At 45.9% G+C, this 23,826-nt stretch overlaps 1 protein-coding gene across 5 annotated transcripts in view; it reads left to right on the top strand.

Annotated features, from left to right (window-relative positions):
• Positions 1–23,811, top strand: part of LOC119389442 (anoctamin-7) — an 85,807-nt gene extending 61,996 nt beyond the window's left edge. For 4 of the 5 annotated variants that reach the window (XM_037656696.2, XM_037656699.2, XM_037656700.2 and 1 more), the window contains exons 11-21: positions 2,525–2,662; positions 4,032–4,227; positions 4,349–4,460; positions 4,528–4,600; positions 6,242–6,339; positions 8,226–8,350; positions 9,675–9,880; positions 10,616–10,749; positions 13,214–13,304; positions 14,411–14,542; positions 20,554–23,811. In XM_037656696.2, coding sequence (XP_037512624.2) covers positions 2,525–2,662; positions 4,032–4,227; positions 4,349–4,460; positions 4,528–4,600; positions 6,242–6,339; positions 8,226–8,350; positions 9,675–9,880; positions 10,616–10,749; positions 13,214–13,304; positions 14,411–14,542; positions 20,554–20,610 — 1,362 coding nt within the window. In that variant the 3' untranslated portion in view covers positions 20,611–23,811. The remainder of the gene's footprint in view (positions 1–2,524; positions 2,663–4,031; positions 4,228–4,348; positions 4,461–4,527; positions 4,601–6,241; positions 6,340–8,225; positions 8,351–9,674; positions 9,881–10,615; positions 10,750–13,213; positions 13,305–14,410; positions 14,543–20,553) is intronic. The other variant, XM_037656697.2, reaches the window with a different exon arrangement.
• Positions 23,812–23,826: the final 15 nt, after the last annotated feature.

A 23,826-nucleotide genomic window follows, 5' to 3' on the forward strand; every position in this document is an offset into this window, starting at 1 on the left:
ATTTGGTGCCACGGGGAAGAGAAACTCAGGAATTTCATAAGTGCTTTCAACAATGCCCACGAGAATATTTCATTCTCCCATTCATATTCGGCCTCTACCATTAACTTCCTTGACGTTTCAGTGAAAATATCAGACCATAAGCTCGTGACCTCAGTGTATAGGAAGCCAACCGACCGACACCAATACCTTCATTTTAGCAGCAACCACGTCAAGCACTGTAAACTCGGCATACCGTACAGCCAGTCTCTTCGGTTTAAGCGTATTTGTTCTGACCAGGCCGACTTCGCCTCCAACTGTCAACAACTAAGCACTGACCTCACACGGCAACAATACCCACAGTCTGTCATTAACGATGCTATTAGGAAATCTGAAAAGAAGGACCGCCGCCACCTGATAAAGAAGACAGAATCCGAACCCGCAAATACTACTCCCAATCTCATTCTAACATATTCAGCTTCCCCGCCTAACATAAACCGCATCCTCAGAAGACACCACAACATTCTACTTGAAAGCGACAAGTTACGATGTGTTTTCCCGGAACCTCCACGCGTTGTCTACAGACGGGCGAAGAACATTAGAGATATTGTAACGTCCTCTAAAGTCAACACTACTGAATTCACAGGCAGCGGCCCCTGCAACAAGCCTAGGTGCAAACTCTGTCCAATGGTGAACAAAGTGTCCACCGTCACAAGTACCGCGTCTTCGTTTTCTTATCAGATAAGAGGCAACTTCAACTGTGACAGCGCGAACATAATCTACCTTCTCGAGTGCACCTTATGCCATGCACAGTACATTGGTCAAACTGAGACTGCGTTCAGGATGAGAATCAATAATCACAGAGCACACGTAAAGGCTCTACCGCACCTTCCTCTATCTAAACATGTTAATAACCTTGGCCACCCCTTCCATACATTTTCCGCGGCGGTCCTCCAATCCAATTTCAAGACCCATTATGACCGGGAGGCTCGTGAATCATACCTGATCCACAAATTTAACAGTGTCTCTGGTGGCATAAATGAAAGCATAGGCCGACTATCATGCTTGACCTGCAACGAACCCGAAAAATTTGATTCTGCCGGCAACTAGGTGGCCGATTCCCAAGAAACTTTTGTACTCGGGATGCAGAATTTGAAGCATCCGTTTACCCTGATGTGCATGCATGTACACATGTGATTAGACACGTCGCGCATTGTGCTATTCGAGCCTGGACCCATTTCTTGATAAATACATATGTCATTAAGTTTGGTACTGTGATTACGGGTATTACGTGCGTGCTCGTTCCCCCCTTCCTGCAAGTACGAATGCGGTACCCCCCCTCCTTTTTTTTTTTTTCCCGCTCGAACATCGGTTGTTGGTTCATATGAGTACGTATGTGCATGTGTATGTATATCCGTATGTATCTATATGTGTGTGTGCATGACTGCATGTACGGATATGTACATGTATATGTATATGTTTATCATGCCTCTTGATTGAAAAAAATATGTCATGTGCCCACACATTGCGCCTAACAGCAGCTGTCCTCAATCTTGTTCACCGGCGAGTCGTATCCTTCTTTTTGAGGGAGGGCTATGGTCATTACCGCGAGCAACTGCAAGATGCCCGCGGAGACCGGTCGACTTCAAAAGCCGTACCGAACCCCCTTCTCTAAAAGGCGCATGGATGGGCAAACACTTAACTGCTTTTGACGCGCTTTTTGAAGGTAGCAAGGAAACGCGTGCGGCACGTTTACATCCGGCGTCCGTGAGCGTATTCTCCTTTAGTCCCGTAGTTGATGGGTCTCCCCATTTAGCGTGGTAAGTGCGTTCGCATCTTTGTCATTTTTTTCTTTTTTTTCCCCTCCGCCTCTCGTTCCGAACCACACACGTAGGTTCGTTTCGCTGTTTGTTATTTATTTTGTGTATGTTCTGACCCCGCCTATACTCTACTCTTCACAGAGTACAATGCTGTGTGTGTCATCTTGTATGCGTGTCGCTCTCTCCCTGGGATTTGTTTGCTGTTGTTGTTGTTCTGGCCCCTCCCATGTCATAGTCCAACGAATCACGATGGTGTGTCTACATCTATGTATTGACAAAATCTGTACTTAAACCCGTACGCCATGTACGAATGCATTCTTTGATAAAGGCCGGTCCCCGGCCGAAAGCTCAGAATAAATGTTGTTATGTTTTTCACTGTGACTAGTTTTCTTTCATATAATTAAACCAATAGCCAGGAACATTCTTTCGAAACCTATATATATATATATATATATGTGTGTGTGTGTGTGTGTGTGTGTGTGTGTGTGTGTGTGTGTGTGTGTGTGTGTGTGTGTGTGTGTGTGTGTGTGTGTGTGTGTGTGTGTGTGTGTGTGTGTGTGTGTGTGTGTGTGTGTGTGTGTGTGTTGTGTTGTGTTGTGTGTGAAGCCTTCGCCACATTGCGGGCTCTCGAAAAAACTGACTCTTCATTTCGCTGTGTTATATGCAGCGAAAAGTGGAGCAATAATGGGCAACTAACGCACAGCCTGCTTGTTGGCTTGATGACGCAGGAGCGTCCTCGGCCCGAATTCGCAGCCAGAGCGTCGCACGTCGAGCGCAATCCCATCACGGGGGCCAAGGAACCGGCCTTCCCCGCCCGTGTGCGCAAGCAGAGGGTCGCCGCTGGCGTCGCCATCTTGCTCCTCATGGTGGGTGATGCACTTGCTCTTCATCTACCGGGCGCTTTGTCGTACTTAAAAGCCTAAAGGGAACCTCGCGCCATGCCAACCAGATCAGACTTTGAGCCCGACTCTTCATCGCTTTTCTGTTACATAAAGAAAGCAAAGGGACCATGCAGTAAGAACACGCTCTTAGAATGCTCAGTGCAAATACAAATAAAAAGTATGACAAGGACTCACGAACCCACAACTGAGTTTTATTGAGTCAAAAACGGTATATATGTAGTGAACCAGTGGCGTAGTCAGAAATCTTTTTTTCGGAGGGGGGAGAAGGGGGAGAGGGGGGACTTTGATGATACTTTATGTATATTCGTGCGTGCGTTTATATGCATGCGTATATGTACAGCCATGTAAAATTGAACGTTTTCGGGCTGAGGAAACTTGAACCCCCCCCCCCCCTTCCCAGACTACGCCATTGCATTGAAAATAAATGACATCAGCTCATTGGCCATCCAAAGGGATACGAACGCTGCAGTCACAATCTAGTGTCTAAATATTGCAACTCACAAACAGCAAGTAAGTTACTGTACTCATTTGCTTGCGAACTAGCACACTGTCGTGAAAATAGAGTAGAAATATCAGTTTTCCTTGCATATATCGTGGAGCGGCGGTGCCGCGAAGCCGTTGGAATGATCGAATTATTGAGAGGCGGCTATTCAAGAAATCGAATAGTAGATATTCGATTCGCGCATCGAACCATGCAGTGCTACTATTCGCAGTGCTACTATTCGATTCGCATTCGAGCATTCGTAAACCCCTAAATCTTAACTGCTTGGAGTCCTTTTACGTGCACCTAAATCTAAGTGTACACCGGCCTTCTTTGCGTTTCTCCCGCATAGTAAAGCGGCCGCCGTGGCCGATAATCGAACCCGCGTCCACGAGCACTTCACCGAGTAAGCTATCACGGCAGTTGTTGAGGAAGTGCACAGGAGTTTTCTTTATTGAAATTTTTCGGTCAGCATTGAAGCAATAATTTTTCGTGATACATGTGAATGAAAAATAAAAAGAGAAAGAACTCCAGTGATGTAAAAGTTTGAATGTAAAAACGACGTTATAAAACTATGACGAATACGACATATGTGATAGAAGATTAACTGCTTTAGAAAAGGGACTTCAGCATCAAGCGACAGGCACCAGGACGCAAAACGAAGCGCTTAGAAAAGTTCGAGACCTTGAATATTGTTTAGCTTAGGACATTTTATTATTAAACTGGTTTTTTTTTTAAATGGTTGGTGTCAATGTGCGACGCCGGCTACTCGTCTTCTCTTGCACAATATTTCAAAGTAGTGAACAAGCACAAAATTACTGCCGCGTGTAACTGCGTTGACGTACACCGCAGATAGCGCTGGTGCTGGTGTTCATGGTGTCTGTGATCGTGTACCGAGTGCTGGTGTCGATCCCCCTGTTCCGGAGTCAGTCGTTCAAGGGGCTCGCATCGGTCATCGCCAGCAGCTCAGGCGCGTTCGTCAACCTCATCTTCATCATGATCCTCGGAAAGGTCTACGAACGACTCGCATATCGGCTCACGCAGTGGGGTAAGCCACCTGGTTGTTGATATGCTAACATCCTGAAACTTCAAACGGCTTCAGGCACTGTCGTTCAGCTGCACTCGTCTAGGGTTTCTATACAATCCCTATCTGAATGCTTTCCATGCAGAAATGCACCGCACTCAGACAGACTTCGACAACAACCTCACACTCAAAGTTTTCCTGTTCCAGTTTGTGAACTTCTATTCGTCCATTTTTTACATCGCATTCTTCAAGGGCCGGTAAGTTTGCGTAATGAAGTCGGGGTGATCGTTGCTATAATATGCATGCGTGCGTTCTCCGACGCAGGTTCGTTGGATACCCGGGAAAATATGGACACCTTCTTGGCCTACGGAATGAGGAGGCAAGTATCGTAAAAACAGTAAGTCGCCAAAATGCAATGGCGTTTTTTAAATGTAATGTAGAATAAATAAACTAGGCAATCAAACAAGGTAAAACACAGGGATATGAAGTGGGGAACCATAGTATGTGGGACTGTTTTGAATTTGATTTAACGTGCTATCCCCTTCATTATTAAACGTAGCGCGAAAAACATAAAGTAAAGGAGCAACATACACAGCGCTATCCCCTTCAGGTGCGAATTATGATGCACTGTCTGCAAATGCGTCAAATTCGCATGGCATGATTCCAAGGCACTCAGTATTACATTCCAGGAAAGAAAATGAAGGAATGTGTTGTTTGGTGTATTTCGGTAATTGATGCTAATTAGCGTGTAATCAGTATTTAAATATTCTACAATCAGTCAGCTTCAATCCTTGCATAAAAAGAATCAAATATTAGGCCCAAAAGACATGCACAGTTTGTTTTTTGTTGTATTTGTTTTTAAGCAAGGAAAATCTAAATTTAAGCAAATCTTGACGGTGGTCCTGGAACGCGGCACGTCGAACGATCGTCGAATATGGCAGTGTCTCCAGCAAAGTGATCCTCTGCAGCAATGCGCAGCACAATGAAGTTAAATGACTGCTAGTTGTCCGCTCAGGAAGCCAGCACGAATGTGCACACTGCGTTTCAAGTCGTTTGAAGAAACGCGGTGCGTGACGCGCCTCCGGAGTTGATGTGTATACAGTTAACGTATTCTTGGATATGCGCTGTTTTTAAAGAATAACGACGAAGAAGACGCAGACACAGACAGATGTAAACAGGACAAAGCGCCATGGACAAGACGAGAAAGAAACAGGACGAGAATTCAACATGAACCAACTAGCCCCAGTTATCGCCTTACTGGCTATTAGCGTGTGTTTGTGTATATATACGCAAGCAGAATTGGGAATATTTTTTTGGCGGGGGGGGGGGGGGGTTGAATTCCCCCAACCCTCCACCCCCCCTTTGGCTACGCCTCTGCAATGCACTACAACCAATCAACTACTTCTGTGACGACATGTTTCACTTTCGTGTTATACCGATTCCTATGACAGAGGGATCAGGCATCTTTTTTTAATATTCTTCTCTTGCTCAGCCTCATCAATAAAACAACTCCTTGATTTTAGCGGCTATGGGAGATAATCAGCACTCGAATATTGCCACAACACAAGAGAACTCTACTCGAACTCGGCTGCATCACTATAATGGAATAAACTGTGTGGTAAAAGTATACATTTGCGTGTCCTGTCCAGAGGGCCCACGATGCGGTGGTCGGGCTTGGCCTGACTGTCCCGACGTGGGAGCGGCCCGCTGCGCGTTGAGTCGTACACCTCAGGACTTACAATAAAGTTTCGCATCCATCCATCCATCCACGTTCTCCGCTTAACAGCATGGCCATGACAGCTACCATTTTTTGGAAAGAGTCAGTGGCTACGATGTTTTTTGTTTATTTTTTATTCATGACATACTGCAGACAACGATTCAGTTATTGCAGGAATGAAATTCATACTGCATGCAAGGAAACAAATACAATATAACTGCACAGTTAGTACAAAGAAAATTGTCCTATTGTGAACCTGGTTAATTTCCCGTCCGCTCTGTGATGACGTTTGCCATGAGCGACGCCTTTGCCGTGTTTCAGTGCAGCGGAAGCGACTGCCTGTCAGAGCTCGCCCAGCAGCTGGCGGTCATTATGGTGGGCAAGCAGATGATTAACAACGCACAGGAGATCCTTGTACCGTAAGCATACTATGTTTCACATATCCTTTGGTACGCGACGGTGGATGATGCGCTGTTTTGCTGCCTGTTACCCTTGGTGAAGTCCCCTTGCGAAGCTCATATGCATTGCGCTGGAAGTCCTTATCCAGTGGGCTTGGCAACAGTATAATTAATGTCTGTGAATGCAGGGATACCAGGCGTTTTTTTAATTGACTACCATGATATACATAAAGCCCGCCCGTATTGATTAAAAAAAGTGTGCTCTTTCATAAGGTAGTTCATTACAGTTTCTTTTTTTTTCGAGTGACGAACTTTGAGGCAAATACTTTTTAGCGTTGTCTATACCACAGGCCTTCTGCACAATAACTAGAGAGCCCTATGCAGAGGCAGTATACGTAGGCAGTATACAGAGGCACCACAAATGCCGGCCGAAATAACCTCCGCTGTCACGAGTGTTGTATGCAAGCTGTCATTGTTACATCAATATTTCTTCCGGTTCATCTACCATATAAAGACCAAGGTGAACAGTTTATAATAACAGAGAGCTGAGCTAGTTGGTAAGTATTCATTCTAAAAAGACAGGGCGTGCAAACACGGACACAAGAAAGAAGTCAGGACACCGCAAACGCCGATGGTTCATGGTTTTCAAAAAATAGAGTTTGCCCAGTTGAAGTTCAACTTTTGTGCGGCTTTCTGCAACCATCTACCGGACATGCCAGGAGGATATGTGCCATATTGACCGCGGAATCATGGCGTCAAGTAAGATTTTACCAGGAAAAAAAAAAAAGAAAACGGCGTTTGTGGTGTCCTGACTTCTTTCTTGTGTCCGTGTTTGCACGCCCTGTCTTTTTAGAAGGTGAACAGTGTTCGTTATGGTCCTCACCATTGTAAAGTTTTGTGCTTTTCTAAACCTGACCTTAGACACGGACGTGCAAGCCCTATTATTATTGCAAAACCACTTTTATCCACTTTTGTTCACTCTAATCCAAAACCACTTTGATATTTTACGTCGAATCCGTAGTCTGTTGTGAATTGCAAGGCATACAGTTGAGGTTACTTTGAAAGGACAGATAAAGAGAATAAAATCTCTATGACTGAAGAAAAACTTCGAGCGCAACAACCTAAAGGCATGAAAAAGGATAACACAAAACACAAGCGTTCGCACAAACATTCCTGAGCTCTAGATATTTATTTCTCAGGACGCAATGCCACTATTAGCCCAACTATTCTAAAGACGACAATCGGGATTTCTCCTCGAATCACCTAAAATCTCGTGAATGTTTCACGACATTCGTGTTCGGCACCACTGGCGTAAATCATGGGGGGGGGGGTGTCAGGGGGGTCCTGACCTCCTTTGTGTTCAGGCTGGGGGGGCCGCCCCCTTGCAGATGCCCCTCTCGAGATTTATTTTTCAAACATCATATTTCAATTGCTTGACAGTGAAGTATAGCGCTCTTAACTTTTTTAACACTGGTTTATTTTGTAGTGCATGTGTACCTGTGTTCAATACGCTTCAGCTGTGTAAATATGTATTGAAACTGCAACAATCATACGATCGGTTTTGAAGAACGCTCAATAGCACAATGCAATTACGTGAGTTGTGAACCAATGCTCGTTTCTTTTTTTTTTTAAGTTTATTGCAAAGCATGATTTTAAGTTTTATATGAATAAATATAAAACCTGTATTTATAAAAACAAAATGGCCGCCATGGCGAGGAGTGCGTGCCCCCTTGTGTTTTTTTTTTATTTACGCCACTGCTCAGCACTGAAGGTGTACCGATAAAACAGGTCTGCGTTGTGGACCGTAGTTCTGATTTTGCCGAATGCTGTTGGAGTCTATGACGATTAGTCTTGTCTATTGCTATGCGACGTACACAGCGGCGGCAATGAAAGGTTTATCTTCGCAGGAAGATTAAGGCGTGGTGGCATCGACATAGGACCAAGATGGTGTACCGTGAGTCGCTAACGCGCTGGGAACAGGACTACCAACTGATCCAAAACGAGGGACTCTTCCAGGAATATCTGGAGATGGGTGAGGAACTGATTAACGCCATACAACTGCTCCGTTTCGAAGCTTCATTGAACCTGATGAGTCACCGTCGATATCAATAGCAACGACATACCTATTCTTTAATTGCTACGCATGTTTTGCCACAAGCGCATTTCAAACTTCGGGCATCTGAGGCGCGCACACGTTTCCAGTCTCGTTTCCAGGCTCGGAAAGCCAACTATAGAGTGTAATAAGCTTGTGTTCATTCAGAATACGGTTAATGTAAAATTTCCCTGCAAGTTTCTACAGCGACAGTACGTCAGTGTAGCATTACGGAACGTCAGGAAGGTTAGTCGGATGAAGGTTCGGTTGGCTATATCGCCTGCTCCACACAGAAAGCACAACACGTTGGTGCTAACGATTGATGGTTTATTCTGTAAACGGTGAAGTATACCAAGGGATGCTGAACGCTTATGTACATAAGGTAAAATAACGATTGCAACACGCAATATGACTTACAAATCACCAACCTGCTTTGCAAGGGCAGTCGACTGCAATCAGAACGATGGGCGTATACGCTGTGAAAACAATCAGGGTTCATGTTCGCAATATACTTCTGAGGCGCAAGTGCCGCCCCCAAATGTCGATCAACGCCGTCCTCTTGTCGTTTCCTCGTTTTCATGAGTAACGGTCAAATGGGGCCGAATCCAGAAAGCTTTTCGTTCATATGAAATGTGCTTTGCAGCCGGCTTTTCCAATATTTCCAGCGTTTTAATTGGTTGAAAATTTCTCCAGCGGACACTCCTTGCCTAAGACGTTTTTGTGAATACGGACTCTGAATGTCAGCCGTGCAGCAAGTGCTTTTGCGTAAAAGATATTTCTTACGTGTATGTGAATTCTTTTGAGAAATGCTACTGATTCAAAAGTAACGCATTACTAGTTACCCAAACCTCACTCCCTCATGCTAACATCACCTTCAGTGCCACCTGTTTATGCATATTGCTTTACGAATGCGTTGACTTTTCAAAATCTTCCCCTTGTTGTGCTCAATGTGGAAAAAAGGGGGAAGATTATATTAAAGGCAGGGAGGGTGATGACGACTTGCCATTGCCAGGTATCACTGAAAGTAAAGTAAACTTCGCTAAGCAGGGTCACTGATAGAAAATAAGGTTAACAAATCTAATAAACCCATGCAAAAAGATATGCATGCCATGCATCTGGCCATCTATCCGTGAAGCGTGTGTTAAATTGGCAGTAATGCAGTTGCCTTTCTAAGCTATGTTCATAAAGCCCATCGGGATCTGACACTCGCTGTGCGTCTGCTATACCACTTGCACGAGCTGCATAAACGATGCACCCAACGCAGTGCTGCAGTTCGGCTTCATCACCATCTTCGTGGCAGCATTCCCGCTGGCGCCGCTGTTCGCGCTGCTCAACAACTGGGTTGAGATCCGGCTCGACGCACAGAAGTTTGTCTGCGAGACACGCCGGTGCGTGCCTGAGCGTGCCCAGAACATCGGCATATGGTTCTCCATCCTCGAGTTCCTAGCCAAGGCAGCCGTCATCAGCAATGTACGTTCTTCATGTATATATACGCTCATATAGACTACAGCCCTCACGCTCTCTCGGCGCGCGTCACTGAGCTCTGACAAGGGCATCAACAGTCCTCTGCAGTTGTCTGAGAAAAACACAAACATATATCTTTTGTAACCCTTCGATTATGATCGGTTGTGCGCTGGAAGGACAAATTAGTCTGGCGCAAGGTTTTAAACACCGGCCAACAGACACTTGTACTCCATCGACATGGCGAAGGAGATGCTGCGGGAGAAAATGTCTCGTTTTGTTTTTGTTTTTTTTTTTTGTTGCATGAAAAAGTGCATAGATACTCGTATTACGTCTATGCACTATCAGCCACCTGATCTTCCATTCACATTATCGACTATAGAAATTTCGTGTTTATTCGTTCTTCTTTTGTGTACTTGTACTTGTAGCTAAACCAAGTAACAGCAACCGAAAGCATCAGAATGTCATTGTGTTGTCATTGTTTCAATATACTACTGATTTCTCTTCTGAATCGTCTCTTACATAGAAGGATGACTATCCCTATGCGCCTCACTTGGTTGAACATCTCGCCCGGCTATCTGGTGAAGTCTCGTGCTCTTCACTTTTCTACAGTGTTCGAAGAATGATTTGTATCTTTGAAGGTGCTCTCGCTGATTAGCGATTACAGTATGTGTTGTGCGTATTTGTGTATATTTTGTGGCCACTGCAGCAACCTGCTCACTGCTCGCATTCTACTCGACGCAGGCATTCCTGATCGCGTTCACCTCGGACTTCCTAACGAGGACAATGTACCGGTACGAATTCGACTGGGACCTCAAGGGCTACGTGAACTTCACGCTAGCGCATGCGCCAAAGGGTTCGTTATCTCTACCATGCAGGTGAGTACCGCATTTCTGCCTTTGCATTCCGCGTGCTGTTCGTCCCGGTGAAAATGGAAGTTCGTCCCGGTACCACTACTATCATATGTGCGCAGGGTTCTCCAAAAGGCGGTTAGGGGCCAAGTTTTACCGCTGTGTGGGGAAACATCGACTTCCCCCCAAATGGAGAACTCTTATTCGCACGCCTATGATTGTAAGGAGGAAATCTGCCGTTTGATATAGCCTTGTGCCAGCTGCCGTGCATTACACTCGGGACATGTTATCTCTCTCAAATCACCAACTGATAAGAGTTCATTGTTCCAAGTGAACGTTTTAGCTATTACAGCCCTGGCACTTAAATATCTTTGCATCAGTATTTGCCGCTGTATCGTAAGACGTACGGAACTGGCTTATTGTTGACGCGGCGAGGTTGTTGCGTGTATGGACCTCTTGAGAGGAGAGAAAAACACCGCCATTCTGGGCTGGGGCACGGGAATACAAAAGCTGACATCGCAGCCTCGGCAGTGCATTTTTGGGGGTTCACGCCTATTTAGCACAGCGCTGAAAGGATTATGCCGGAGCCCAGGGAGCCGTCTGTGAAAAGGTCTATACGGCACAAGATACAGGTCCGTGACAAAAAAAAAAGAAAAGGTAGGCGTGCAAAGAGGGACACAAGGAAGAGATCGAGACAGCACAAACGCCGACTGTCAACTGAAAAGGCGCTCTGCGGCGGAAAAGAAAAGAGACGCAAAATCTTATCTGCGCATGCGCAGGCATGGGGCGCCACCTGTTAATCCGGCACAAGTGGGGGTTTATATACGCGAGAGATAACTAGTCAGGCATTTCAAATCATCGTTATGTAAGTTAAACGACGGTTAGCTCACACATACGCTACCGCTATACTATCGATGTGCCAGGCCTCGACCATCAAACAGATTTATTCATTCTTATGCCTTTACAACACTGCACATTCGTGATTGGTAGCCCGATTGCGGCCAGGAAGTTTTGTAAAGGCATAAGGTTGGCGGTCCCTATGTGGAACTAGCAGGGTAGCGCGGGGTCTTCCCTGCGTGTTCTCTGGACCAGAATGAATGAATTGAACCTTTATTTCGCAGGAGAGGAAGGCGCTCGGCCGCAGTTTGGGAATAGGTGGGGAAGGGATTGTTCGGTAAACAGCATATGCACAATAAATTAACATGACTTGGTGCGAATCCGTTTTCGGTATAAGTTCAATGGAGTCGCTCTCGCGCGAGATCGTCGACCTCTTCTACACCACTCGAAACAGGCCACTTATACTAGCATAGTTCGCAAGTGCTTTTTGTGCTTCATCATTCGACTGTAGCACGCTTCCTAAAGCGCTTATGTCGTCGCGTGGCAAGTGTTGGATGCGTGTTCTTCCTCGCGAGAAAGCTGAGCAAATCCAAATGAGGTGGTGTAAATCTGCTCTGCATAATTCTTGACAATGTGGGCATCGGGGAGAAGTGTTTGCAATTGCTTGTCTGGGCCTAATCCATTTGTCAAGTACATGTGGTGTGTATGCTGCATTGGCCATAACCTTATTCAGAAATATCTCTTGCTGGCGAGTAAGTCCGCCCTTGCTGGACCAGAATAAAGTTCATTCAATGGCATCAACTGCACATAGAATTTAGGCGGGCATTTACACTATCGACAATGTAAAGATAGATTAGACGCCCGTCCGCCCTACGTAGAAGCAGCCGCAGCTAAAACGAACTTCATGTACCCCCCTGTACGGTGTGGGATATATGCATAAAGTTCCACATGCGCAGGTAAGCTTTTGTGCCTGTGTTCCATTTCCGCCGCAATGTGCCTTTTCAGTTGATATTCGGCGTCTGTGTTGTCTTCGATATCTTCCTTGTGTCCGTGTTTGCAAAGATACCTTCTTTTGTCATGAATCCGTCGCAACTATATAGCTCATTTTCTGTCCTTGTAAGACATGGATCTATGATAAGTTGAAGCGAACCTGGGCCGAAGTCCACGATCGGCCGCAGCGCTAAAGAGCAGGCCACGTCGGTGTGGTGCCGCTGTTGTATACCCCTCTGGCTCAGGCCTTGGATGCCAGCGTCATATTAACTCTTGATACCCGCACGGCTGCATTGGAGGTTAGAATTTGTAGCAGCCTAGCAGCGCAAATACAATATGTAGCCAATTCGAGTTTGTTCGGAGTCCACGCCTCTGACGACTCAGAGCTCGTATGCAACTAAATCTAACTGACGCATAGTGCACTTATAGGGTCACGAGCTGATCTTGTCACCCCCGTTTCCATGCTATCCTTTGCGTGCTATACGCGAGAAGTGCACGGCTACACGGCATGCAGTGCAAACGCCACACAAATCAGAGAACATGCTTTCAAAACACGTGTGGCGATTCTTTTGTGTACGGAGAGAAGCAAGGTCGCTGTATCGTAACAGTTTATGAAGCCGGTTGTGAGAAACGCAGCCTTGAAGTTATTTGGGATGTGCCGCAGGTACCGTGATCTGAGGGACGAGAACGGGAATTGGACTTTCTTTCACTGGAAGCTGCTGGCTGTACGACTAGCTTTCGTCATTATATTTGAGGTGAGCATAAGCGCACGTTTCTATCCGGATTGCATGGTCGCGCCTTTCACCTTTGTAAGAATACAGCTCAGGGATTTTGTCACACAACCCGCCATGGTGGTCTAGTGGATACGGTCGCGGGATCGAATCCTGGAAGCCGCATTGTCAATGGAGGCGAAAATACCCGTGTTCTTAGGTTTAGGTGCACGTTAAAGAACCCCAGGTGGTCGAAATTTCCGGAGCCCTCCACTACGTCGTTCCTCGCAATCAAATCGTCGTTTGGGACGTAAAACCCCAGCAATTATTATTATGTCTTGAACGGTCAGATCATAGAATGTGTATGCGAAATCATGAATCAGTCTCAAAAAACGTAAGCGCCCCAACCACGATAGCGAAATGTAGGAATTTGCCGGCAGCTTTTGTTTAATATTGAATGTTGAAAAGAGAAAAGACTACGATCCCTGGACGTTGTTTATTTCCAGGATTGCAGTGGACGTCAGATTGAAAGTATTGAGACAGATTTACCAGCGCAAAAAGACGAAACACTTAAGAAGGAACACACACACACAGCGCTGACTGTGTGTGTGTTCCTTCTTAACACACACACAGCTCAGCGCTGTGTGTTTGTGTTCCTTCTTAAGTGTTTCGTCTTTTTGCGCTGATAAATCCATCTTAATCATGAACCAACTCGCCCAAGCAGCAGTTTATAAAAGTATTGCGCATCGTCAATGCGTTAGCTCGGCAACATTTCACGTCGGTGTTTACTTCAAACCATTGTCTCCATCTTTCACATACCTAATGAAGCTTTTACGGAGGCGCTAAGAAATGTATGCTTTGACACGACTGCTAAAGATAGGGGATGATTACAATTCGCTGTCTCTCCGTATCCCAGGTTTGCAAGGCTCATAATGTACTGTTTCATTGTGTAACTTGCTCGCATTTGTTAAGAAAACCATGACATAGGTTTAAGCTGTCACGTTGGGCTGTACTCTTCTTTCGATCTCCCCCATCCCTTCCCCCTGTACAGGGTAGCATACCGGTTATGCCAAACTGGTTAACATCCCTGTCTTTCCTCTCTCCCGTTTTCCTTCCTTGGGCTGTAAGCTAACCTGACCACTTGCGCGCAGCACGTGGTCTTCTGTGTATGCCGACTTATTGACCTGGTGGTGCCGGACATCCCAAGTCAATTGGAGCTGAAGATCAAGCGTGAGCGATACCTGGCGAAGCAGGCACTCGCCGACTCGGAGACCATCATGAAGGTTCGCTTTTTCTGTGTGTCTTCACGGTGCTTCGTAAAGCACTTGAAAAATTTAGCAGGACAGGTGTTTCTTTACGCTAAAATAACCAGTAAACCTTATTGCTTGTGGAATGCAGTCTTCTTGATTGCCTAGCTGTCCTTATGCAACGTCGTTGGTAGCCACTGTGTTCAATTAAGTTTTTATCTTGTTTACTATTTACTTCATATTTAACATTCGCTCACTTAATTCTTCCGGTAAAGCAAGGACACCGCTATAACCTATTTGGCTTAACGTTTTTAGACTATGGGAACGCGGTTTGCGGTAAGCATAAATTGAAACGCTAACGGAAAGAAACAATTGACGTTTAACGAAATAAACAGCGCGAGAGACGAAGACGAGCAAGATAGATGCACACGAACTATCTGTTCTGATGCAAACAATTCAGGGCTACCATAATTGCATGAGTGCGATAGCACGGAACACTAACAAGCAAACAAGCGCTGTTTCCTGTCTCTTTTGCTTCCTACATTCGTTGCACTGTACATATGATATTTAGTATGAAGTTAACTGTATGCACTGTTTGAAATCTGGTAGGCGGAACCATCTACTCCTCCACACCGAACACGAATCAGTGGCGCTATATAGTGTTTCTTGTACAGCCTTTGCGTCAATAATTTAAACCACTATAGGCACGAGTGCAAAGTGTTTTGAGCGCATCATGACGCGCCCGCCAAACTCCTGGTGCTATAGAAAGTAATTTTGGTCGAAAGCGAAAGTTCTCAGTGCTCTCCAGAGCTTTCGAGTGATGCGGATCCTAAATGAAGGAAAACTAAACATCCCCAAGTTCGCAGCAATAATTCAAGCCGCAGCTTCGTGTCTTTCGACAAATTATAGGCTTGTTCACGCGTGTTGACGTTCGTGCGTGCGGGCATAAAAACATAACCAGCCATGCTGTGGGCACTACACCTTGACGCCTAGTGGCACATCTCCATAGCGACAACCAGCGCGCATGATCGTTATTTAACCGTTGTGGTAGCTGAAGTTGTCAACATATACCTGGGCACAGCGTATCGTGAATCCCGCGCAAGGACGACATTAACAAGCACATAACAAACACTGATGCTCGATATGCGCTTCTTCAAAGCATCGCCAATTAAGGAGAGAAGCGGCAGGGTATGCGCTCCCGAGTGATAGGGTAACCTACTCATGCATACACTACCGCACTGCGCTTCAGCAGCACGGGAGGCAGAGGTTCATAACTTCAGCCGCGAATGTGCGCAAGCGGTCCACGTCCCGCTGGCCTCTGTCTCGCTTCACCAAGGCATGACATTCGCCCATCGACATCGTTGCCTTTCTGCAGCGCTTATTGCAGGAGTTTTATTAGTCGGGTACTATCGCACTCGAAGCAGTCGGCGGTGGAGAAACACCGTTGGTGCACGTGGAAGCTGCACTACTGCGACAACGAGCCGTCATACGCTAGCACGAAGCGAAAGGCAAAGAACGTCACTGCTTCTCGGGCGACTCGTCGACGCTAGCGCGGGCATCGTTCCTCGCTTTCATCGATACGCTGTCACTGCCTATCGGCGCTTGTTATTGTCATGACGCATTACTTCACTTGACCGCTCACAGACGGCGCACCGCCCCGCCAACAGAGAGCACCTTGCGAGAGATAATGTGTGAGAGATAAAAGGCGCACTTGTGGGTGGTGTGCATCTGCCTCGCTAGCTTAGTCGGAAGAGCGCCGGGCGCTTATCGTCGAGGACCGAGAAGTCACAGGTTCGATTACCGGTGCCTGAACTTTTTCTTACAGTTTTTTAACAAGAAAGTGTTTTATGTCGGGGTCCACCATGGCTCCACTGACGTATTTTGTCACGGATATGACGTTGTAAAATATAAAGACTAACAGTGGGCAAAGAAAAAAACCAAAAGAAAAAGTTCCGTCACCGGGAACGGCGAGCTATTTATATACACCATTTGCCGGTGGCGATATTCAGAGATCCGTGTTACAGCGTGTTTTCGTTATCAGTAGCGAGATGGCGCGAAGGGCTCGAAGAGCGCGCTTTAAAGGTCGTCTCCGTTGCGACGAGCGGCCGCCTCTACAGGGCGTGGTCGCTCGTGCGTGCGCTTATCTCGTGATCGCGGTGGTTCGTACGTCTTGCGTTGAGAGCACGAAGGTCACTTGGCCCACTACAGCGGCCGCTTTTGCGAAAGGAGCGCGGTGCTCACGCAGAAATAGGTTACAAATGTGACAGTTCGCTCTCATCCTGTGTATGTTCGTTCTGTGCGTCCTTTCTGCTTGAGCAGCGCGTTGCAAGTTTCGAGCTGCTTGCCGTTCTTCGCGTGACATTACAATTTGTTACTGTAACATTCATTCCTTCGCCCTTGGGGCGAAAGAATGCACGCCCCAACAAACGCTCAACTACGTCAGTGAAGACACGTTTCACTTTCGTGTTATACCGATTCCTATGACAGAGGGATCAGCCATGTTTTTTTTTTCTTTCTCAACCGTTAGCGTCCATTTTATCAACATCATATCCGGGACGGAAATACGTCACTGAAGTCTTGGTGGACCCCGGCATAAAACACTTACGTGCTAAAAAACGCTCGAAACACCATTATCATCATCATCATCATCATCATCATCATCATCAGCCTGTCTACGCCCACTGTAGGGCAAAGGCCTCTCCCATGTTCCGCCAATCAACCCGGTCCTGTGCTTTCTGTTGCCACGTTATACCTGCAAACTTCTTAATCTCATCTACCCACCTAATTTTCTGTCTTCCCCTCACGCGTTTGCCCTCTCTTGGAATCCAGTCAGTTACCCTTAATGACCACCGGTTATCCTGCCGACGTGCTACGTGGCCGGCCCACATCCATTTCTTCTTCTTAATTTCAACTATGATATCCTTAACCCCCGTTTGTTCCCTGACCCACTCTGCTCTCTTCCTGTCTCTTAAGGTTACACCTATCATTTTCCTTTCCATCGCTCGCTGCGTCGTCCTCAATTTAAGTTGAACCCTCTTTGTAAGTCTCCAGGTTTCTGCTCCATAGGTAAGTACCGGTAAGATGCAGCTGTTATATACCTTCCTCTTGAGAGATAGTGGTAGACTACCATTCATGATTTGATAATGCTTGCCAAATGAGCCCCATCACATCCTTATTCTTCTAGTTATTTCACTCTCATGGTTCGGCTCCGCGGTTACTACCTGTCCTAAGTAGACGTACTCCTTTACAACTTCCAGCGTCTTGCCGCCTATCGCGAAGCGCTGTTCTCTGCCAAGATTGTTCCACATTACTTTAGTTTTATGCATATTAATTTTCAGACCTACTCTTCTACTTTCCGTATCCAGTTCAGTAATCATGAGCTGTAATTCGTCTCCCGCGTTACTCATCAATGCAATGTCATCAGCGAATCGCAGGTTACTGAGATACTCTCCATTAACTCTTATCCCTAATTCTTCCCAATCTAGGGCCCTGAAAACCTCCTTTAAACACGCGGTGAATAGCATTGGAGAGATCGTGTCTCCCTGTCGTACGCCCTTCTTTATTGGGATTCTGTCGCTTTCTTTATGAAGGACTATAGTGGCTGTGGATGCGCTGTAGATTTCTTCCATTATGTTTATATAGGCTTCGTCGATGCCCTGATTCCGCAGTGCTTGCATGACTGCTGATGTCTCCACCGAATCAAATGCCTTCTCGTAATCTATGAAGGCTATGTATAGGGGTTGGTTGTATTCCGCGCATTTCTCTATCACCTGATTGATAGTATGAATATGGTCTATTGTTGAGAAGCCTGTACGAAATTCTGCCTGGTGCCTTGGTTGATTAAACTCTAATGTCGTATTAATCCTGTTAGCAATTACTTTTGTGAATAGCTTGTAGACAACGGACAGTAAGCTGATGGGCCTGTAATTTTTCAGGTCCTTGACGTCCCCTTTCTTATGGATCAAGATGATGTTGGCATTCTTCCAAGATTCTGGTATCCTCCCTGTCGAGAGACACTTCGTATACAGGGTGGCCAGTTTCTCTAACATAATCTCTCCCCCGTCTTTCAACAGGTCTGATGTTACCTGATCCTCACCAGCGGCTTTGCCTCTTTGCATTCCCTTTAGGGCTTTCTTTACTTCTTCTGTTAATACTGGTGGGATGTCAGATTCCTCTGGGATATTACTGCTTCTTACGTTATCATCCTGACTGTCTCGGCTGCTGTACAGATCTCTGTAGAACTCTTCCGCTACCTCAACTATTCTATCCATATTGGTTGTGACCTTGCCATCCTTGTCCCTTAATGCATACATCTGATTTTTGCCTATGCACAGTTTTATCTTCGTAGCTTTGAGGCTTCTTCCGTTCTTTAGAGCATGCTCAATTCTCTCCATATTATACTTTCTTATGTCGGCTACTTTACGCCTATTGATCAACTTCGAAAGCTCCGCCAGCTCTATTTTGTCTGTTGCATTTGAGGCTTTCATGGCTTGCCGTTTCTTAATGAGGTTTTTCGTCTCTTGGGATAGCTTACCAGTGTCCTGTCTAACGACTGTACCCCCGACTTCCACTGCACACTCCTTAATGATACTAGTCAGATTATCATTCATTGCGTCAACGCTAAGGTCGGTTTCCTCGGTTAAAGCCGCGTACCTATTCTGAAGTGAAACTCTGAATTCCTGTACTTTCCCTCGCAGAGCTAGTTCATTAATCGGCTTCTTGCGTATCAGTTTCTGCCGTTCCTTCCTCACGTCTAGTTGAATTCTAGATCTTACCATTCTATGGTCACTGCATCGGATCTTGTTAACTACTTCCACATCCTGTATAATGCCCGGGTGGTCGCACATTATGAAGTCTATTTCATTTTTAGTTTCGCCATTAGGACTCCTCCACGTCCACTTACGAGTAGTCCGTTTTCTGTAGAAGGTATTCAAGATCCGTAAATTATTGCGTTCTGCGAACTCTACTAGTAACTCCCCTGTCGCATTTCTGGAGCCGATGCCATATTCCCCAACTGCATGATCTCCAGCCTGCTTCTTGCCTACTTTTGCATTAAAGTCGCCCATCAGTACAGTATACTGTGTCTTTACCTTACTCATTGCTGATTCTACGTCTTCGTAGAAGCGTTCAACCAGTTGATCATCGTGGCTGGATGTTGGCGCGTAGGCCTGTATCACCTTCATCCTGTACCTCTTATTAAACTTAATCACGATACATAACACCCTCTCATTAATGCTATAGTATTCCTCTATATTGCCAGCTATATTTTTATGAAGAAGGAACCCCACTCCTAGTTCTCTTCTGTCAGCTAAGCCACGATAGCATAGGACGTGACCGTTCTTCAGCACTGTATAAGCCTCCTGTGGCCTCCTAACCTCACTGAGCCCTATTACATCCCATTTAACACCCTCTAATTCCTCGAATAGTACAGCTAGACTCGCCTCACTAGATAAAGTTCTAGCGTTATATGTAGCCAAGTTCAGATTCCAATGGCGGCCTGTCCGGACCCAGAGATTCTTAGCACCCTCTGCTGCGTCGCAGGTCTGACCGCCGCCTTGGTCAGTTGCTTCGCAGCCGCTGGGGACTGAGGGCCGAGGGTTAATTGGTGTATTCATGTGGGAGGTAGTGGCCAAGTACTACACCAGGGTGGCCAATCCTATTACTCCTTCTCAAATTATAGTTACAGATTTTAAATTCGCTCATTTTGGGACCTCAGGCAGAGCGACAAGAACGTTGGCTTTGGCAACTACAGTATTTTCTTATGCGATCAAATAGACTGACTATAAAATTGTACTTGAACATTTCTTTTTCTTTCGATAAAAAGAACTTCGATTAGTTGCATTCTTGTTTGATTTATTGCTTCATCTTTATGTCACTACTGTCTATAACCTAGGTATCCATGCCATTTTCCTATAGTCTCAAATTTTTGTTGATTTCAATTGTATTTATTTTTTATTGATATTTTATATTTGCAAGACTACCCGGCTCTTGGCCACTTCGACGGAATGAGGGCGTGCCATTAAAATGAGATACGTCCACATTTACAGGTGGCGCAGAGAAAGGACGACGACGATGACGAAGAAACAGAGGCGCCAGCTGTCTGAAGAACCAGAATCGTGTTTCGGGTTCATCTGGCTTAGACTACAGCGCGAGCCCGGAGCAGGACGCATGTGCACTTTGTCTCCTGCGGGCTATTTTCTCAACGGTTGTACTTCCGAGGCATTGCGCTACTAGGCTGCCGAGAAGTGCTGCCAGAAAAAGCGCCGTGAGCTACCAAGGCAACCGATAAACTCATCGAGCCTACAAGGCAGTGGTACCTTTTACGATCGTGCGGGTACTTTGTGAGAGTTCTGTTTTAAGTCCAGCGCATCAGGTGCTTCGAATCATCATACGAGCGCCTGGAAGATATTGAAATCTGAGCGAGGCACAGTTGCACACCGCTGTAGTTAACCCGATGAAATTTCATCGGCAAGTAGGGCCGCTTTCGTACCACTTGCGTCAGAGTGAATAGGTGTCGGTGAAGGTAGACTAACCTCCCACAATTGGTCCGAAGCAAAGTTGAATCTTTTACCCTTTTGTAACGCTGGGTCTGCATCGACTGCGGCAATATACAGGCAGAAATTATCCCCCTGGCTAATTCACGTGATAATTTACGCTGAAAATCTGCACAGCGATGGCCTTCGCAGTGATAATGTTTCATATCAAGTTCAGGTGCTTTGCTCGGCTCCTTAGAATGATCGGGATCAGAAAAGTAACAGACAAGGTTACTAACCGTAAAAATATCCGGTTTGCTCCTTTACACCAGAAATTGTAAAATGCGATATTAAAAGAAAAAAAAAGAACAGGGCAGCGTGCATTGCATCCTGTGGTGGCTGGAACACTGAAAATACATGTTTTTCTCAGTAGAAATTACTGCTTAGGCTTAATTCACTTACGCTAAATGTAAGTAGGTGGACAATCGGGACTTCGAAGTGAAGCTGCGTCTCAGAATCAGTCACTCGGCACATAAGCCTATTGGTTGGCGTCACGGCACTCTTGAGCGCGGCTTTGCTATATTTGACAGTCGTAAGGAGCTGAATTTGCAAGTCCGAACTGGTTTCAGCCATTCCAGCACTTCTGAGTATGACCAAGAAATCATGTTCATCACTCCTCGCGAACGTTTGTCCATTATGACGAAGGGCTTCGCGGCCAGGGCTATTCCTTGACCCACACCCAGCTGGCTGTTGATATGTGTGGTACTTTTGGCTGCCTGTTGGCCGTAGCTTGTTGTGTGCAGACCATGTATCATACCACGAGCCGCAGCGTTCGGAACGTGTTACATAAAGGGCGCTCACTCACACACATACTCACTCGAAGATTTCTTGCACATTCCCTTGGGTGCTGCTTCCTTCCATATGTCAGGTGATGGTCAGGGATATCCAGTAATTGCGTCACAAGACCGTTCCCGCGCTCGGCTGCCATTTGATCGACTTGAAAACGTCTCGCTCGGTCTTTTCCTGATGCTTCTGTGCATTACAAAATTGACAAACGTTTTTCGCTACACGAAGGCTGCATACACGCATGTACTTACGCACGTGGACATGTGTACACGCATACGTACACATGTCTGCACGCATGCATACGTATGCATGCACAGCTGCATCATTTCAAACGTTTTTATATTCTTTCATTTTCTTTCATGTTCGGACTTGCATCAAAATTGTCCAGATTTTAGAAATTTTAGCTGCCTGAGTACAATAACCACCGCAAAATTCTACCAGAGACTCTATCAGGGACAACTCGGTGTAGATGCGCACCAAGTAACACATGTGTATAAATTTTATGCTCTAGTGGATTTTTATCGTAATTATTTTTACTGCCACGAGGTCTGCGTTTCGCTTTGTGAGCGACCGAGCTTACTTTGACCTTGTCGCTCCTAAGACTCGTTTTATTGTTATTTATGACTATCGGAAATGTCACGCTGATGCGATGGTGCTCAGTGATATCATCGAAGGTACGCTATTAGCTTGATCAGTGGTTGGAACAAATTCTCTGCAGAGTCCTTGAAAATGAACGGTTATATATTGTTATTAGCGAAGTTTTACTCGTCGCCTCCTTGCATGGTCTCGGTTCTTCTTTTGTAATCCTTATTGCAACTGACCACTCGAATCATGGTTGCCCAACAAAAACGAAGTGCCAACATTCGTCGCCTTGGGTTCTTGCGCAGTTACATGCTGTTCCATAATTCACGCTGTTCACTGGCACAATGGTGCTTATTATGGAGAGATGCTTCGCTGCTATGTGATTTGAATATTTTTCGCTTCATATTTGTTACTCGTGTTACTTCTTATACGTGCACTATGTAAAGACCAAGCTCCCAGGCGAAAGTAATGCTTCTGCGTACATTATAGCCTCTTCTTTAGCACACGCAAGGCTCCCCACCTATCCCGACAGAAGAACTTTACGTGCCACAAATCTGCTCTTTTACACTTGTCCTTCCCAATGGCCATTTCGAGACACTCCTCCAAGCTACCACCGCCTCAGCGTTTGTTGCATGACACCACTGCTTGACTAGCCGAGGAAAACCCACTTCCAGGCTATTTGCCCCATGTGATGACATTGCTGTCCACCGACCATGTGTCATCCAGCTGAACCATGTTGACTAGCTGTACAGTTTAGTATGATGTTTCGTGGAGACTTTTCCTGCATCAGTAATCTGACCGAGATGAATCCACGGGAGTAATCTTAAATCATGGCAGTAAATGTTGAGCGAATGTGCTCCCGGTGACCAAATACCAGATAATCATCGCCTTGTGTATGCTAGCGCTTTTTACTTAACTCTGGCCTGGATTTAAGAGTGCCAGCAATGCCTGATATTTACGGTTGCGCCGAGCACAAGGCCTCCGTCGCCCATGTTAACTGTTAGCCGCATTCCCCGAACACCGCCCGTGAAGATGAACCCTTTTTGAGATACTCACTGTTGGTCTGTACCGCTACGCGCAAGCGTTTCGATACACTTGTGCCCTACTGCCCATGGAGTTCCCGTCATGAGCGTCGTGCAGTGTGGGCCACGCACGTATACCTTCGATTCTCATCTCTACAGTACAAGAGACGTGCTTGTTTTACGGTCGGAGGTGATGTTCGACCACAAGGTTGTTTCCCCAATAGCTGTTATTTGTCCCTTCTCTATATTGTGTCTATATTTATGCGGCTCACCCATTTATCACTCAAGTTATTGTTGCACAATTTTTTAATGGTCTGTTGTCAATACCGATGTGGTTTTGCTGTACATACATTTTGTAATAAACCCGCTCCTTGTTGTGTCAGTGTGGAGTTCCTCT

The sequence above is a fragment of the Rhipicephalus sanguineus genome, chromosome 4 (genome assembly GCF_013339695.2).
Source record: "Rhipicephalus sanguineus isolate Rsan-2018 chromosome 4, BIME_Rsan_1.4, whole genome shotgun sequence".
Lineage (NCBI taxonomy): Eukaryota > Metazoa > Arthropoda > Arachnida > Ixodida > Ixodidae > Rhipicephalus > Rhipicephalus sanguineus.